We start from the raw sequence: 18493 nt of genomic DNA, 5'->3' as shown, positions 1-18493 counted from the left end.
TTGGTGGGCAGAGCTGGCTCACGCCTCTCGCTGTGGAAGTGAACTTGCTCCTGCCCTGGCTGCTGAGTCCGTGCTCCCGCCAGGACCGAGAGGCCCGTTCCTCCCCCTCCGAGCAGCAGAGGCCCAGGGCTGCTGCAGCCCCAGCTCCTCTCCCCCCGCCTTACAGCAAGTGCAGCTTGGACGGGGGGAGGTAGGGCCGGGAGAGATGTCGGGGGGCCCTTCAGTCCCCCCCACACCAACCTCCTCCCATCATGGGCCTATTCTGCCATTGTCTCACCCACCTGTGCTGCCCCCCATGACTCTCTCTTTGGGCCTCACATTCCAAAAGGCCCTTTCCGATAGGGAAACTGAGGCGCCGGAGGGCTACGTGAATGGATCGGTTTCCCATCTAAGGGTCCTGGTGAGACACACGCTCTCCGGAATCTGCTCCAGGCACCCTCCAGGCATCACCCACATACCGTAGTCTCCTACCCTTAAACTTGGAATTCAGGGTCCGGGGGTGACCCAGAGGAGAATGTCACTGGATTCCGCGGGCCCTGTCTGAGATGCACTCCTCGGGCCCGGGCATGTGCAGGGTTTCCGGACGCCCCTGGCTGGGGCTGGCTTTGTCACCGGCCCCTCCCGCTGGAGCACAGGCAGACAGGCTGGGTGCGTCGGGCCCCGTCCATCCCTTGCCCTCTGTGTGCTGTTCGCAGGCGCCCCGGGACCACCTGGCGTGCCCATCATCGTGCGGTACAGCTCCGCCATCGCCATCCACTGGTCCAGCGGAGACCCTGGCAAGGGGCCCGTCACCCGCTACGTGATAGAGGCCAGGCCCTCAGGTACGCCTGCCCGGAGCCGGCTCTTCCTGTGGAGCAGGCGTCCTCACCTTCCTTTCTCCCTCCTTCCTGAGTCCCTCCACTTGGCACGTTTCTGTCTGTTGTCACCTGAGATGGCGCTCGTGCTATGCCGGGTGAAGCTAGAGGTGGCCTATGTGAGGGGGAGACGGGGAGGTGCACCCCAGAGACCGGTGCTTCGTGCCAGGTAAGCTCCAGCTCAGGGGAGGCGTCACTCAAGAAGACAAATATGCAAAGAGTTGAGGTCACATGAGTGACACGGCCACGTCCTCCACGCAAGCCCCACTGACCAATGCCCCGTGAGAAGGCCGGCTGCCCCCCAGAGCCCCCAGCTGTCTCTTTAAGGCCTGTCTCTGCCATCACGCCTGTCTTGGCAGTTCCTGTAACTGTACCAGCCTCTCCCGTCAAGCCTGAAATCGAATCACAGGGACTTCCAAAGCCATCAGGAGACGAGAGGCTGATCTGTCGCTCCGGGGGGCTGCTCCGCAGGCTCCTGTTTCATGGCCGCGGTGACACCTGCTTCTCCCGTCTCCCCTCACCCGCGGGAGCCCTCGGCCACCGCCAGCGCCCTCCGCTGCTCGGCGTCCGAGTTCGTCAGAGGGGTCAGAGTCGGCAAAGGCTGGAGGCTTGTTCTCGGTCTTCCATGGACCCAGGATTAGGGGCTTGAAATCAAGAAATTAAAAAAAGATGGCCACTGGAGCAGCAAATAACAGTCACGTCAGGAGGTCATCAGGCCCGGCCCGGCTAACACCGCTAACAGCAGCATCAGACAGCCCCGTGCCAAAGGGTTAATCTCTTGGGGTAGCTGAGCCCTAGTCATCTCGAGAGCAAATAGTTAATCCCAGTGGTTCCTGGAAGCCGCTTCACCCCATCAGCGCCTTAATCTTAGGCTGATAATTATAGTCAAAAAGCTAATACGTCCTGCAGCCCAGAGCCAACGTGTAGCTGGAAGGTATACGTGGAGTTGGCTCTCTCCCTGCTCCAGATGGTCCCTTCCCGGCCTTCCGATGCCAGCTGCTGAGTTGGCCGAGAGACCGCTGTGTTCTTTGCCTCACCATGGCCCGAGCCTGTTTTTTCCCACCCGAGCTGGCCGGCCGGGGTGCCAGGCTGCGGAATGTTGGCTCCAGACTTTGGCCCTGTTGAATTTCCTATGTTCCCTGGGGGACCCGGCCTGGGACCTGGTGTTCCGGGTCTGGGGGCTGCGACTTAGTCCATACAGGTGGACTCAAGGACTGAGGAAAGATCACGGCAGGACCCCCCGAAGATCGGGACGCGGAGCAGAGCCCGAGGGCTGGTGGCAGGCGTGACAGGCGGTGAGGAGCGGCCAGGGAGCGTGGGGCGGCCGCTCCCTGCGGCTGTGTGTGTGCGCGAGCAGGCCCCCATTAGAGCTGGGCGTCTCCCTCACCCCCCACCCCCGTGCCCCCGGCGACATGTGGCCTCACCCTCAGGATGTGCTTGCTGTGCGCTGGGCAGAACCAACTACGTACCCGGAGCGGCCAGCGCTGAGACTAGCGAGGGCCTCACTCGCAGCCTCGGGCAGTGGGACCCGCCCCGCAGATCAGCCGATCCCCAGGGCTGGAGGCCAGAGCCACGCCGTTAAGTCCCAGCAGCTTCTGGCCTGGCCCCACCGCCCCGACCCTGGTCTCTGTGTGGGGCAGAACAAGGCAGGGCAGACAGCAGGCAGGAGGCCCCAGCTCCTGGGAGGCAGCGGGCCCTGGCCGAGCCCATCGGCAGACGCTGATTCGGCTGCTGATCGCGCTGGGCACGGTGCTGGACACGGTTCAGTGCCCAGAGCTGTCAGACAGCTCTGCGCTGACCCCCGGCTCTGCTACTTAGCGCCGTGCGGCCCAGGGAAGATGGTCCAGCTTTCTCTGAGCCTCGGTTTCCTCATCGGCAACCTGGGCCCAGCGGTTCTTCCTCCTCCTCGTTGCCGTGGGGATGAAAAGCCAAGCCCTGAGAGCCAAGATGCTCGACGAGGAATGAGAGTCGCTGTCGTGTTGTCCTCAGGATCATTATCATCGCTGTCCCTGTCGTGGATGAGGGAATTCAGAGTCGCAGAAGAAAAACGGATTTGCACCCCCCACGCTTTAGATTTCGAGGAACGCAGCGCTGAAGTCGGGACACGTTTGGGGGGCACTGAAGAGGCCAGGGAAGAAGGGTTGGCATTCATTCATTCAGCGACGGAGGGCACCTATGCTGGACGCGGGGCTATGTGGACGAATTAGGCATGAACGCTGCCCAGGAGTCCCCAGCCCAGCAGAGAAAGGGGTTGAACAGAAGATGGGGTGCGTGGGAGGCAGACACCCAAAACCGAAGAAACAAGAGGGAAGGTGTGTCCAAGGCTCAGGACCCTTCTGCGAGGACAGCAGATGACACCCCTACTCCCCAGCCCCCCTGAGAATTAGAGAGTCTGGACGGGAAGGGCAGGAAGGCAGCTTCCACAGGTGCCACCACACTCTTGGTCCAAACTTCCGAAGCGATGATGCGGGCTGTGGCATCGTTGACTGGGGTGGACCTGCCAGAAAGTGTGGTGTGGGAACTAACCAAATCCATCAGCCCCAGGGAGGGGCCGAGCTGGAGCGTTGGGGGTTGGGGGGGGCCCTGGGGTCTGAAAGGCAGCTCTTCCCCGCTCAGAGACAAGGAAGCAGGGCAGGCTGGAGCCGGAGGGGCTGGAGGGGCCGGAGGGGCCGGTAGGGGTCGGCCCAGAGCAGTGCACCCTGGAAGGCCCACTGGCAGCTAGGTCACCTTCCTGGAGTAGGCCGGGGGCTGGGGGGGCCTGTGAGCTCAGCCCACTGAGGTCCTTCTAAAATCTCTGGGCCGCTGGCCCACGTAAGAAGGGAGGCTGACTGGGGCCCAGGGTGGCTCGACACTTTGGTTCCGGAATCAGCCTGTGCTGGCAGGAGCGGGGGACTCGCCCTCCTCCGAAGGGCGGAGGCCATCGAATCGAGCATCTGGCCCGGCCCCTGCCAACCTCCTGTGTCTTCTGCTGGAGCAGCATGCACGGACGAGGGGCGTGAGCCTGGAAGAAAGTCAGGGGCTCAGGACGAGGTGGCTGGCCAGACCCTCACAGGCAACCCCAGCCCCTCCGGCAACTGTTTAAAAAAAAGTCCTCGTTTTTCGTTTTTGTTTTTTTGTTTTTTTGGTGTGATGTCTCTACTACATACGTTTTGAATAGGAATGGAGCTTGGAAAAACAGGGGTCTGGTGAAATACAGGAGGGTCCACCCATGTGATAAATGCATAGCCAGCCACTTAAAGTCACGTCGACCAGGACTTTTTAATGACACGAAAAACAGAATATACAGAGTCCTGCCTCTAGGGCTCAGGTGCTGAGTCTGTTCCAGTCGGTGGTATTGGGTTCTTTGTTACAGTATTTTCTGCATAGTACACATTTTAATGTTTTATAGATATTGTCACTAAAAGAATTAAAGGACCGGATGTTGCAAAAAAGGTATCTTTAAAAAACAAAATCTCCTGAGGACCTACTAGGCTTCAAGCACTGGGATCGGTGTCGGCAGAGCGTTCCAGAGGGGGCAACGGGTGGGATGGGGGGCCTCCCCCTCACGGGGCACTGCCCTGTCTGTGCTCTTGCAGACGAGGGGCTGTGGGACATCCTCATCAAAGACATCCCCAAGGAGGTGACCTCCTACACGTTCAGCATGGACATGCTGAGGCCCGGCGTGAGCTATGACTTCCGGGTCATCGCGGTCAATGACTACGGCTTCGGCGCGCCCAGCAGCCCCTCCCAGTCTGTGCCAGGTACCGGCCTGTGGGGGGAGGGGCAGGGCACCCCTTGGAAGAGGCGGGGCGCTGGGGAAGGAGAGGCATCGGAGCACCGGAAGCGTTGGGGTGGGGACCGAAATGCGTCGTCCTCTCAGGGCTTCCTAGCGGCGAGCCCTGGGTCAGCTTGCAACTCCAGAAGAAGCTGGGGACAATGGCTCTTGGGGGTTGCTTTTCAAGGACTCCAGAAGCCCTGAGTGGGGTGCCCAGTGGGTTTGTGGACAAATCAGTGGGCCCAAGATGAGACCTTCCATGAGCTCACCACCCAGGAGATTCAAGGGCGCCAGGCTATAAACTGTTTCCATAGAAACCACCCCCCAAAACAGACAGAGTCAGCAGCCAGAGAAGCACGAGCCTTGCCCACCGACCGGACTGAGCCGTGCCTGGGTGGGGTGGGCTGCCATCCTCCCCTCTCTCCCCTCATCCCGCCCATGAGCCTGTCCCAGCTCACAAAGGCCTCTGCTACCGAAACCCGTGACCCCAAATCTAACCACCAACCGCTTTTAATACCAAAACCTCTGCCCTGGAGGCAGCATATAACTCAGAATTCCTCCTCGCCGGCCGAGTTTCAGAAACCCGGCCACCTCCCTCCACCCACACACTCTCACCCTTGCCCAGACTGATAGAACCAAGTCGTGGGAAATAAGCATTCCAGGACCGAAAGAGAAGCCAGCCCCGCATGAGGCAGCGGCGTGAGTTAGCCTGGCTGCGTGCAGAACGCTTAGTCCTGGGGGCTCTGAAGGAAGGGAGCCCCATCTGGAGAGGCGTTCTAAAGACCCCCTCATGTTTACCCTCCCAACACCCCCTGCTTTCTGCTAACCGGGAAAAGATTCATTCCCAGCTAAACCTGGAGAGAAGCTCTCCCAGGCTCACGGTAAGCCAGAGGCAAATTTAGGTCTGCCTATCAAGGTAGTAGGGCTGTGGGTAGCAATGGAAAGGAAAAAGAAAAATCAGCAAGCACACGCCCCTCGCCCAGGCCACCTGTGTCTCCAGCAGACATCACTAATCGATCCCAGCACTCCCCTCGCGAGGCCAGAGGCAACCTCAGAAAGCCCCCAACGCAGCCCGACGGGTCGAAGCTGGCACTGGGGATGAAACTGTCCCTCCAAACATTGTCTCGGGTCCGACCTCGTTCAGAGGGCACAGACCCCGCCTACCTATACCTGAGAGCAGGCAGTGGGGTCCCAGCGGGAGCAGGAGGGGCCGGAGCGCCCTGTCCCTGACACCCCATCCATGTTCCAGCCCAGAAAGCCAACCCATTCTACGAGGAGTGGTGGTTCCTGGTGGTCATCGCCCTCGTCGGCCTCATCTTCATCCTGCTTCTGGTCTTCGTGCTCATCATCCGGGGCCAGAGCAAGAAGTATGCCAAGAAGACAGACCCTGGTGAGCCGGCACCCAGCCCTGCTGGCCGGGCTGGACTTTCGCATGTCTGCCTCCCTTTTGGCGGGGGGCGGGGGGAGTCTCTCTCTCTCTCTCTCTCTCTCTCTCTCTCTCTCTCTCTCTGTCCCAGAAACACGTCTGTGCTGATCGGTGGGGCAGCCTGGGCTTCTTGCACAATCTCCATCTTTTATTTTGGTTTCGGCTCTAAGAAGGAAAATAAAGGAGGGCAGCCCAGCCAGCTGGGGGAGGGGAAGCCACCTGACCTACAGGGATGGAGTGGGTGACCGGATGTCCATCTCCCCCCACCCCACGCGCCCAGGGAACAATGCCAAGTCGGGTGCCCTGAGCCACGGGGAGATGATGAGCTTGGATGAAAGCAGTTTTCCTGCCTTGGAACTCAACAACCGGCGGCTGTCCGTCAAGAACTCCTTCTGCAGGAAGAACGGCCTGTACACCAGGTAGCGGGCTCTCTGCATGGGGGGCCAGAGGATGGCGGTGTGGGGAGCAGCAGCGCCAGGTGTGGAGGACTCTTGGGAGGACCACAAAGCAGGCGGTGCCCACTTGGCTTCACCGTGCCCCAGAAACGGCATTCCAGCTGGAAATGGTCAGCAAAAGACACATCGAGACCCAGGCAGCACTGCCAGGGGCTGGGGCTGCAGCCCGGGTGAGGGCACACCGGGGAGAAAGCCACAAGGGGGTGGGTTTCTGTCAGCGACAGCACAATGCAAATAACTTGCACGATTTTCAAACCAACCTACCGCCGTTTGGAGCCGGCTGTTCCTAGGAGCCGCCTGAAGCCATGACAGTCACTTGTCCCTAAGGGAAGATGGACCCAGCAAAGGTGGGCTGGGCAGACGCGGCTGAGTGAGAGGCGCCAGGAGCACTCCAGGGCTGCTAATGCCCTGCCTGTCTTTCTCAAAATTCTGGAAAGAAAGAGCTCTCCAAGTGTAGACATCCCGTCCCTTGGGTCCTTACTCATCCCCGTTGTAGTTTTAGGGCACTTTTCTCCCGCCTGACCCCCCACCCTCCACCCACATCCACACTGTCAGCATCGTCCTCAAAGGGCAGCATCTAAGCACAGCCAACCCAGAAGGACGAGGCTGATGGCACACACCCACTCCTGCTTCCGCTGGCTCGTCCCCAGCCCAGGCCCGCTCCCAGTGGCCCGCCGGGCTGCCCATCTCCGAGGCCAGGGGCGGCTCACAGAACTTCTCCATGTCTGGTCCTGGAGGGAAGAGGTGACGTGTGTGTCCTTCAGGAGGACACGGGGAGAGGACACATGCATGCCAGCTCCCATCCCGCGCCAAAGCCAGCTTCCCAAAGAAAGGGCTATTTGAGGCCACAGTGGCCTCAGCCCCGCCAGGCTGGCTCCAGGGCCCTGCCACGTGGAACAAGGGGACATTTCACCAATGATCCGGCCTCGCCTGCCTCTCACGCCCACTGAGTACACACACCGCAGCCCCCGAGCGTCCCCACACTGCTGGGCGTACACAGAAATGCCGTTTGCACCAAACCAGCCCCAAGCTCTGGGGCCTGACCAGCCATGTGACACTGCCAGGCCCCCTCCCCCCCACTCACCCTGCATGTCGATGAGACAGCGTTGGCCTGGCACCCCATCTTCTCCTTCCTCTTTGTGTCATGCCTTTGCCTGTCTCGTCTACACAAAGCTGCTGTTAATACGGTTATTGTTTCGTGTTTAAGTAATTTAGAGATGGGGCTGTGTCGACTGGAATGAAATCAGGGCAGATGCAGCACAGGAGGTTGGAGGGCTCGGGGTTGCTTGTGACGTATTCCCCAGGCCATGGCGTATTCTCAGAGCAACATTTCTGCAGCAAACAGCCATAGACCCCCGTGCCAACGGCCGGGGTTCAGAGCCACGGTTCCAGAGAAACCTTTCTGGAGCAGCCTGGGCAGATCTCGGGGCATCAAGCCCTGAGCAGCGCCCTTCCTGCACCCCATTCTTAAGTTAGAATCGTGGAGGGCCCGGGGCGCCCTGTTCTGGGTGTTTGCTCCAATGACTCAGAACCCAGCCTCTAACTCACCGGCATTACATAGCTTCCTCTGGGCTGATTTTTCGCAGGTAGGGTGTGACTTAGCAGCTGGAACCACTTCTGGTCTCCCAGATCGGGAGGGGGTTAAGATCACTTTGAGAGTTTAAGAGTTACAAGGGGGGAGTTTGTCTGCAGCACTGGTCTCCAGGCCTCCCCTGAGAACGCTTTGGAACATTCGCAGCCAGGTGGTCCCCATGCCTGAGGTTTGGAACCACAAGTGGAAAATCAAGTTGCTACCCACGCACTCAACACCCCCCTCTGCCTTTTCCCTGGGGCCGATTCCCATGGTCCTGTGCTCCCTGAGCCTTCCCCACCCCAGGCGGGTCTCCGGCCCGTGGTTCGCCTTCCAAGATGCAGGCCTGTGAAGAGCACACAGTAAGATAGAGAGCTCCGAGGGCCTGCGGGCCTCGAGGCCGCACCGTGGCCTCCCCCGGCCAGGGTCGGCTGCTCTGAGCGAGGCCGCCCCTCAGCTTCACCCCACTCTCTCCCTAGGTCTCCGCCCCGGCCCAGCCCGGGCAGCCTGCACTACTCAGATGAGGATGTCACCAAATACAACGACCTCATCCAGGCGGAGAGCAGCAGCCTGACTGAGAAGCCCTCGGAAATCTCTGACTCTCAGGTGAGGGGCGGGAAGGCCAGGTGTCCCAGAGAGGGGGACAGAGCAGCCCTTCCCAGAGTGGGGGCCTGCATGAGCACCGTCTCAGGGGCGCCCGTTCCTCCTCTCCTACGGGCCATAGAAACAAAGGCGCCCCAGCAAACGATCCGGAGGTCACATGTCGGCCAGCCACCACCTCCCAGGCTGTGCTCAGAGTTTGCACCCAGGGCTAGTGGGGTCCCCGAAACGGTCCCCCAAGAGCATGGTCCTCAGACTCTCAGGAGTCACCCCACATGCTCGTTCAATCACTCTGACCTGCATAGGCCTGCGCAGGCCTGGAGAGGGAGGCTGACACAGCAGCCTGCATCGCCAGAGGCCGGGGAACCAATTCGCCGAGCTAGTGAGGGTCAGAATGCGCCCCAGAAATGGAAGGCTGGGTGCTCTCGGGCCCCAAGGATGGGAGTCGGTGTAGACTGGTGAGGCATTAGGCTTTGGAGGTTCGGACCTGAATTGGAATCCTGGCTCTGCTGCCTTTGAGCTGGGGTGTCCTGGGTGTGGTGTGTAACATCTTTGAGCCTCAGTTTCTCCATCTGTAGAATGGGCGTGAGTAATTACAGGCTGTCTCCTGGGCCTGTGCAAAGGATCTGCTGTGATCAGGCTCAGAGAAGCTCAGCATAGGGCCTGGCACACGACAACTCTTCAGTAAATGTCAGCTCTTCTATTCGGAAGGAGACGGTGCCTCTGGGAGACACAGAGCTTTATAGAGGCTGCCATCAGGTGGGCCACGACGGGACACTCTGTCCCAGGCTATGGGGAGAGGGGGCCGAGTGCATTCCAATGCAGTGATGTTATGGCCTCCCACTGCAGCCCTCTCGGCCTTGGCTGAGACTGGTGGTTGCCAAGGAAGGGCCGAGAAAGGCCAGCGTGTCCCACGCCCTGGACCTTTCTGCCCGGTCCTAGGAGAGGACGAGAAGGAAGAGGGGCCAGCAGGGCACAGGGTTGTCGGTCGTGTAGGAGGTGCCAGCAAGCCTGGGATCCAGCTGTGGGCCCCGTGGACCGAGGGCCTTTCGCCCACTGCTGGTTTGTTTGGCTCCAAGGTTACTGACGGGCTTGGCACAGCCGAGCCGGCCGGAGCTAACACCCCCGCTCAGAGCTGGCAGGGACAGAGTCCCCAACCTCGCCTGGCTTACGCAGGGACTCACATGATTCAGGTTGTGGCATCTCATTATAAGTATTTAACTCCTTGCAGCCACATAAATGTAGGGACTCACAAGGCCATGCTGCCCTGAAGCATAATTTTTCTTTCTTTCTCCCCAAAGACGGTGGCGAGCACTTAGATCAAAGTAAAATTCATAAAAGATAAAGGGACTCACCCTACCAGGGAACTCTCTAAGCCCTGCTCCTGTCTACAGAGAGCAAGGCGGTGGCCACCCAAAGGGCCTCCCCATGTTGTTCTGGCCAGCCTCCATTGACCTTCTGCATGAATTATCTTTAAAAAAACCCAAAAACTTAAGCCCATCTTCAAAGGGTAAAGACAGACACTCAGGGGAAAGTGCTACAGGCACTAAAGTCCGTTCCCCAGAAAGAAAGACACTCCCGCAGCTTTGGACAAAGGGCCACTGGCCTGGTTGACTGGCCCCATCCAATGGCCGCTTTGAAAAGCAGCCGTCCATTTGGAAAGCAGCAGCCTTGGCTGTGGTCGGTGCTGGCCTTGGCCTTGAAACCCAGCTCCACGCCTCACTGTCTGCGGGATGGGGGGGGGGTCCTTCGCAGCCTCGCCCACGCTACACAGTGGCCGGGTCCCTCCGAAAGGCTGTCCTCAGAGATGTGAGAGCCCGGGGAGACCCTGAGAGTGTGCAGCCATCAGTCGCCCGTGTCCCCCAGGCCCAGAGCTCAGGCATGCTGTGCCATTGTTGAATGCGCCCTTGTTAAGAGGGTGAATGGCTCCCACACCTGTTCGTAAAGCACCACCACCCTAAGCCCCTAAGTGTTGCCAAGAGCACCCCAAGCATACTGCCGTGTGATGCTGGGGTTCAGTGAGGGGATGATGGGCCCCTGCTTCAGCCAGTGGCTTCTCGTCTGTGCCTCTGGGGTCACACGAGAGTTTGTGCCTTAACAGCTAAGGGGGCCTGGATGTTCACACCCGTCCAGGGAGGTGAGCAGACACTGGCTCCTCAACACTCATTTCTCCGACGTGTACTGTGAGGACATGGAGGGGATGGGGATACAGCCCCGCCTCCCAGGAGCTCCCCATGGGCTGGAGGGGACAGTCTGGAGACAGAGCTGCTGGCCTCCCTGTCACGCCCTTGTTACCGACACAAATAATGAGATCTGGTGACTGCTCACTGGCCCCCCCCGTGAGGAGCCACTCGATGGCACATCAGTGTCTGGATTGTGAGCGTCCACTGTTGTGACTTTCAGTCCTGGGCTTATGGCGGATGCCACCTTTAGTCCTCCTGCTGTGATGGTTTCTGCAAGTGCATGTCCCTAAGGCCCGCGCAGGCCGGCCCCTCTGCGTCTGCTGCTCTGGAGAGGGATTGCCTGTGCTTCGAAGTCCCCCTTCCCCCAGGTCCTCTTAGAGTGGATTTTGCCTGTGCTGCCTGGTTTATATTCTAAGTCAGACCACCCAAAACTCACTCTCCAAAATCAGTGGAGATCTGCCAGCCGTTTCCCTGTGATACGGTAATAAACGGGAGTCCACGTCACTTATAAACAGACACACATGACACCATGTGAGAAAGGCCATAGGGGGTTGTGGCGGAGGCTGGAGGGGGGAAGGACAGGGGATGGAGGGACTGGGGCTCCCCAGGGAGCACGGGGTGGGGGTGGGGACTGCGCCTCCAGAGCTGCTGGAGAAGGGGGTTCCAGGCTGGGGAGACACAAAGCCTGAGGTTTAAAGAGCCCACGGCTTATTTGATAGGACTTCTAAATAAAAGTACAGCTGTGTTCCAACTTCATTTTCAAAGTAAGAGCCCACGTTTGGTAGCAGAATTCCAAACTTAGCATGTAAGAAAATCTCAATGGAGAAGAAATCCCACGCCTCTGCTCACCGCCCGCCGTTCGGGTCTCTGTGCCATCCCGGCCGCCCCTTTAAGCTCATTGCAATGGACTCGAGCCTATGTGAAAAAGTAGGGAATATACAGGACAGATTAGGTGTTATATTGTGAATACTGAGCGCCGAATCATAAGAGCGAACATTTACGGAGCCCAAAGTAGCAGCCGGGAATGACTACAGGCTGCGTGAGAATGGCGCCACCTAACCCTCAGAGGTCAGGGATTGTCGCTGTTTTCAGGTAAAGACAAGGAGAAGAGGGTGTCGGGAGCCCCCAGCACAAGGCCAGGCTCCATCTCTAGTCCCTCTGCATACCTACTATGCACCGGGCACAGCTGGGCCCTGCATGCCGCTGGGGAGGGGTAAGGATGGGTTTGCCCTCCTCGAAACCTAGTTCATTCAGTCGACGAATGAACGTCTAGCCTAAGGAAAAGTCATCTAAGGATTTATTTGAGCCAAACTGACCTCCATTGCCAGGAAGCCAAATCTCAACAGATTGAGAAAATGCTCCGGAGAAGTTTGGCAGCTTCTTTTGTACATTAGAATCAAAGGAGGAGACGTGAGGGGATTATTGATTGCAGGAAACTCATCGATCATAGGTGAGGAGGAGGCGAGAGAAAGCAAAGCAGGAAAATCTCTGGGATTGGATAAAAAGTAAAACAGAGAGACATAGACTTCTTTTACGTTGGTGGGTGCGGGAAAGGCGACGTTGATAGCACTTAGAGACGGAACGTGGGCCATGGGATAAGTGTGGCCTCACGCCAGGTCTGGATTCGAAGATCACTCTGTTTCAAAGGTCCGTCATCTTAGATGCACAAAGACAATAGACGATTTCAAAGTTAGACTTCAGGGAAGCCACAGGCCTCGGACGTGACTACCCGCCATGACCCACTCTTAGTTGGGAATTTTTATGTTCAGACCACCCAGTGTGGTTGTTTTGGTCTTGGGGTTTGTGGGCCCCACCAGGCGGGCCTCCCCAGAGCTTGTCAGGTTTAGTACGTGGCCCCTTTTTCATCCACAATTCCTCCCTTGGTGCATTTATTTAATGGCTGTTTGTTCCATACCCACTAAACAGGGCCAGTTTACATGTGGCGGCTTTAGGAGCGAGCCAGACAGGCTCTTACGAACTGTACATTATGCTGTGCTACAGTCTATTAGAAAAGACCACATGTGTATAAACAATCACATTTTCATTTCTCATTAAAGCATTATCACCACAGTAACTAACCTCGGGAGGAAAGTGGCAAACAAAAGGCTTCCTGTTCCCTGTGGTACAGTGGCAGATAAAGTACTCTGAGACATCCTGGGGGACGGCCATATCCTCCTGGAGGCTCCTGGAAGGCTGCCTGGAGGAGGTGGCATTTCATCCAGGCCTGGAAGTAGGAAGAAGGGAGCAGTTCGGGTTTGCGTTTGCCTGGAGTAGCGGTCGTGTTGTCATCGCTTTCCCTCTGCTGTGGTTCCCGTCTTTTACCAATGCTTGCCCCTGGCCCATGAGCTTGGACCACGAGTCTAATAGGTTCAGGGAGGCCCATCTCCTGCTTCTCCTTAGCTTGACCTCCGCAGGCCCAGGAAGTCCAAGCTGTGTAAGCTCACAGCCCAGGCAGGGCAGAGAGAGCCTGGGGAGGAGGAGGCGGAGCTGCTTGTTGGACACCTGCCATGTGCCAAGCATGCTTCATACATGCTCATTGAACCTCTAACTGCCCCTCTGTGCAAGTGGGAGGATCCCCACTGAACAGGTGGGGAAACCGAGGCTCAGAGCGTTCAAGCAGCAAGTCCTTGATCACAGAGCTCAGATGGGCAGGCCGTGGGGATTCAGAGCCAGGTCCTGCGGGCTCTGGGGCGTGTCTGCTCCAGCCTGACCTCGCCCAGCTGCCCAGCACAGAGCGGAGGTTGAGACGGGGAGGCCTGTGCTGACCCTGAACCCATTCCATGCCCCAGCGACCTCAGGGAGACCCCCTGACCACAGGCATCTCTGACAGCTGAGGGCAGGCACACATTGCCTGTCACTTGACCTATAAGGACATAGGTAGCATGTGTGTCTGAGCTGAACTTTTTGAAAAAACATTAGCTGGAGATTTCCAACTATTTTAGTACAAGCTGTCCAAAGCTCAATAGAATTGTGCCTCAAGGGGGGACATTCCCCTACCCCACCTGCAACGTCCAGGTGGCTGCAGCCCCTGCAGGAGAGGCCCGGCTCACTCACGGGTGAGGACTAGACTGGGTACGGGGAGTGCCTGGGACCACAGCTGTGGGAGCGGCTTCTGCTTTCAGATGGGGTGACCGTCATCTGAGACAACACATTCCTGTGTGACTGTGAGATTCACCAGGATGAGGGCACCCTGCCTGGCCCCAGGTCTCAATACTGGTCCCCAAGACTGTCTGGCACCCTCTGCATGGCCTGCTGAGCCCGATGCAGAAATTCCCGCTTCGAGAAAGGAGCAGAGAAGCAAAGGCTTCCCTTCGCTCCCTCTCTTTTGCTCTCTTTTGTTCCCATCTTTTCTCGGGGTCCTCCCTCCCGCCAGCCCCCTCCCAGCTCCCATTACCAGGCCTGGAGTCTGCGCTCCGCCTCCCCAGACCCCGGTAATTGCTGATTGAGTGGCTTTGAGGAGCTGTGAAGAGGCCCGGGAGCTGAAGCAGCCGCCTGACCGCCTGGCGGGGCTGCCCATGAAAGGCCGCCTTTGTGCTGGCTGGTTACTGGGAAGCTGCATTCAATTACCGAGGGCTGAGGGCCCAGCGAGAGTTGAAAGCGGGAATGGGAGCCCCCCTTCCCCCCCTTGCTCGCTTTCTTCTCTTCTCACCCCACCCCCACCCAGAAAAGAAACAGATGTTCATGGAGAAGGAGGCGGGAGAGCAGTCGCTGATGCAGAGACCCCCCTCCTTCAGCTTGGGGGGGAGGGGGCAGACCAAACGCTACCCCCTGCCCCTCCTGCAGGCTGGCTTCATCGGCTCCCAGCTCTTCTTTCTCTCCCTTTGTCACCTGCCTCAGGAATGCTGCCCCACGGAGTGTCTGGCACACAGTAGGTGCTCAACAGATGGCAGCTGGTGAGACTCAGATGCCTGGATGAATGGGCTTTGAGATTTGTGCCTCCATGAGGAGGGCGGGAGAGGCCCCTACCCCACCCCACCGTCAGGGAGATGATGGGGGGCGGGGGAGCTGCCCGAGCACGAGTCAGCCTCCCCGCCCCCTGGCCCCTTGTGCGTCGTCCTCCTCCTGGGGAGCTCCGAGGCCCCCTGCCACCCAAGCCCACCCTCTCTCTCTCCCTGACAGCACCCTTCAGGGCGTTTGCTCACATGACCTCACGTCACCCAGTGAACTGCAGGGACCGACCTGTCTTATAGACAAGGATGCTGACACCGAAAGAGGACACACGATGGGTCCAAACTGACCTAGGGACAGAATCAGAATGCCACCAAGCCACCGTCACCCCCGACCCCAGACACTCGCTCACTCTGGGACGGGCGCCCAGCGATTTGGGGGTTCCTCCCGGAGGCTGGCCAAAGTTCTAGAACCTCTCCCAGAGAGACCTAACCTGTAGGGAAAGCTGTAGGGCACCCTGCTCTTGCCCCCACCCCCACACTCACAGACCCTCACCACCCCTGGACCAGAGGGACCCCCAGCCTCCAGCCTCACTGGCACCACCACTGCCTGCTCAGCTTTCTCCGGCCTGGGGCCAGCCTCGCCCCAACCCCAGGCACCAGCCCTCCGCCCCCCTCCCTGCTCTTGGCATATGGAGCCCTCCGGTCTCTGCGGCCCCTTTGTTCCCTCCTGGGCCAGCAGCTGGGCAGTAGGCAAAGAAAGGGGCTTGTATTGTGCTGCACCGCCTCCTGCAGAGAAGGTGCGACCATTGTCCTGTGAAGCAGGGAGAAAATTGAGGTCCTGGGTGTGTCTGCTGGGGGTGGTGAGGAGGGTGGCAGGCCCCTGTGGGGAAGGGAGGGGCCAGAGGACGGAAATTAGCTGACAGACTAGGAGGTATTGATCCCCATGAGAGGGGAGAAAGGGTCTCCTTCCTGTCTAGTCACCTCTAAGCAGGAGTGTAGATCAGAGCATGCATGTGGGGCGGGGCTTTGGAAAAATCAGGCAGATGTTAGTTCAAGCCCCGCTCATCAAAATCACTTCCTTGGGCAAAACTCATGTAACGATAGTGGCTACAGCACAGAGGTTTGAAAATTCAACAAGCTCTGTGGTTGGTATCATTATATTTCTGTACATTGCAGCTATTTCTCTTGAGGGTCTAGTTGCCTAAAGGACTTCGAGTTCCTGAGAAGAAGTAAGCGTTACATCTCCCAAGTACGAGTTACATCTCCCATAGCTCAGACCCTTCAGGGCAAGGGCAAGGTCAGCTCTTCAGTGTCTTTACCTGAAAGCCGCCGATCATCCTAGACTCGTCTGTTTTGGGCTCACTGGGTTTCCTTGCCGCTGGTTTTCTGCAAAGTGTATTCTGCTTAGGCCGCTGGAATTAATGTGCTGCCTCCCTGCACACGTTAGCTGGGTGATGCAGCGACTCGAGCGTGGTCTTCTGAGCTGTATTTTGTGGCGCATGTACTGTTCACTAAAATCAGAGTGCCTCTCTTCCAGAGAGTTCTAAGGGCGTTCCCATCTGCTTCTTCTTAGTTCTCAAAACGCTGCAGGGAGCTAGGGGTGGGGGAGGGGGCGCACGATATTTTTAGCTCTACAATTGAGATCCCAATGCTATTTTATTTTACAGCCCAGATTGACTCTTGTCTCGTGCCGATTTCCCCCAATAGGCAGATGACACATGTTCCAAAGACACCAAGAATAATGAGATATGTTTCTTTTTATAAGCTTCAGGACAGTCATCGCGTGAAAATTCAACTTTTGTTGATATTTTTCTTATGCATATTGTATAAATGTTGCTTTTATTTTGGATCACACATGGGTGAGCACCAGCATTCATTAAGTGCCAGGAGCCTCTAGAGAGCTTATAATCTGGCCCTGGATTTGTCCCCAGTCACGTAGGAAGTCAGAGGCCTGGACCAAGATTAGAACTCTGTAAATCGTGCGTGAACCTTTATTTTGAAAAGTAGGTTTTGTTATTATTCAGGTATGGTGAGGCCAATGTAGGAGATGACCACTACTGAAAATGTAGTTTGTTAACGGTTCCCCCCAAAGAGAGGACACGCTGTGCTACGCAGAACCACACAGGGAAGCCCCAGGGTCAGCCCCAGGGTCAGCCAGGAGGCAGAGGGAGCAGGAAGGAGACCTGGACAGGAGCCCTTGGGGACCCCACGAGAAAGTCAAAGCTGGGGCAGCAGGCTTAGGCTGGCGGGAATAAACTCCGGGGCTCCCGTGGTTCGGTTCCGGGCCCTGGGGTGGTCAGGGGCAGGGGATGGTGAGTCTGTGTGTGAGAACCCACTAGAGGGGTGGAGTGTGGGCTCTGGGCGTGAAAGCCTGCTCACCGTCTCTGGGAACTGACCGGCCCTGTCAGCAAGGCCCCGGATGTCAAAACTTCAGAAATACTCAAAATAAAAAGGCGTGATGTATTCAACCTCGAAAACATGCTGCTAAGTGGAACAAGCCAGACACCGAAGTCACTTGTTGGGTGATCCTATTTGTATGAATTAGCCAGAATAGGTAGAACCAGAACCATAGGGACGGGAGACGGGTTGGTGGTCACCGGGGAAGGGTGGGGGCGGGCTGGGGAGGGAGGAACGGGGAGTTTTGCTTAATGGGTACAGCATTTTGCTTTGGGGGGACAAAATTGCTTTGGAATCAGAGAGAGGTGATGGCTGCATGACATTATGAATGTACTAAATGCCGCTGGATTGAACCCTTTAAAACGCTTACCTTTAGGTGATGTGAATGTCGCCTCGATTTTTAGATAAAGAGATTAGAACTCAGACCCTCCGATCCACGGGCCCAGTGCCGTGACCTGCTCTGAAGGACGCGCAAGGCAGAGGGAAGAGGTCACAGAGTCCGGGGCTGGGAAGAGGCGGAGCAGACATTCGCACCAGAGTGCTCGCTCTGCGTCCCCCAGCCCTGAGCACGCTGGCCTGTCCCCATGGAGCCGCTGACCGCCCGGTTCTCTGTTCCCAGGGAAGCGACAGCGAGTACGAGGTGGACCTGAGCCACCAGAAGGCCCACTCTTTCGTCAACCACTACATCAGCGACCCCACCTACTACAACTCCTGGCGGAGGCAGCAGAAGGGCATCTCGCGGGCCCAGGCGAACAGCTACCCGGAGAGCGACTCGGGGGAGCCGGACCGCGCCGCCATCGTCAACAGCGGCGGCGCCCCGCAGGGCAGCCTCTTTCGGCCCAAGGCCAGCCGGACCCCAACGCCCCAAAACCCCCCGAACCCCCCGAGCCAGCAGAGCACCCTCTACCGCCCCCCCAGCAGCCTCACCCCTGGCTCCCGGGCCCCTATAGCAGGATTTTCGTCATTCGTTTGACGTCCGAAGAGGAAAAAGAAAGAAAAATGGCCCTGAGCTCCCCCTCCGCCCCTCCCGCGCGCCTGCCAGAAAACCAAAACGCCAAGAGACCGAGTCACCTGTTCACCTCCTGAGTTTGTTTTTCCAGAGATTCCAGGGCCAGCAAGGCCGGCGTGAGAAGGAGGGGACACGTGTGGCCGGAGGGGACACGTTGGGCAGCTTCGCGATCGATCGTGGGGCTTGCGGCTCCTTCGAAGCCTGGACAGCATTGCGGGGCAGCTACAGTGGACATGAGTGGGCTGGGAGAGAAGGCTCAGGGCTGGAGGGCTGGAGGGCTGGAGGCGGGGGTGGCCGAAGGGAGAAGAAGCTTCTGGAAATCTAGCCGGCTGCCCGCTTCCAGCGCGTGCTGGAG

General features: G+C 58.2%; 1 protein-coding gene across 1 annotated transcript in view; it reads left to right on the top strand.

Moving 5' to 3' along the window:
• The window catches only part of SDK2 (sidekick cell adhesion molecule 2), a 98749-nt gene extending 80647 nt beyond the window's left edge, over positions 1–18102 (top strand). The window contains 6 exon segments of the mRNA XM_011362052.1: positions 696–821; positions 4430–4594; positions 5858–5998; positions 6315–6453; positions 8539–8665; positions 17749–18102. Of these exon segments, the coding sequence (XP_011360354.1) occupies positions 696–821; positions 4430–4594; positions 5858–5998; positions 6315–6453; positions 8539–8665; positions 17749–18102 (1052 nt within the window).
• Positions 18103–18493: the final 391 nt, after the last annotated feature.

The sequence above is a fragment of the Pteropus vampyrus genome, unplaced genomic scaffold, assembly GCF_000151845.1.
Source record: "Pteropus vampyrus isolate Shadow unplaced genomic scaffold, Pvam_2.0 Scaffold72, whole genome shotgun sequence".
NCBI lineage: Eukaryota > Metazoa > Chordata > Mammalia > Chiroptera > Pteropodidae > Pteropus > Pteropus vampyrus.
This window is presented reverse-complemented; position numbering and strand designations above follow the sequence as displayed.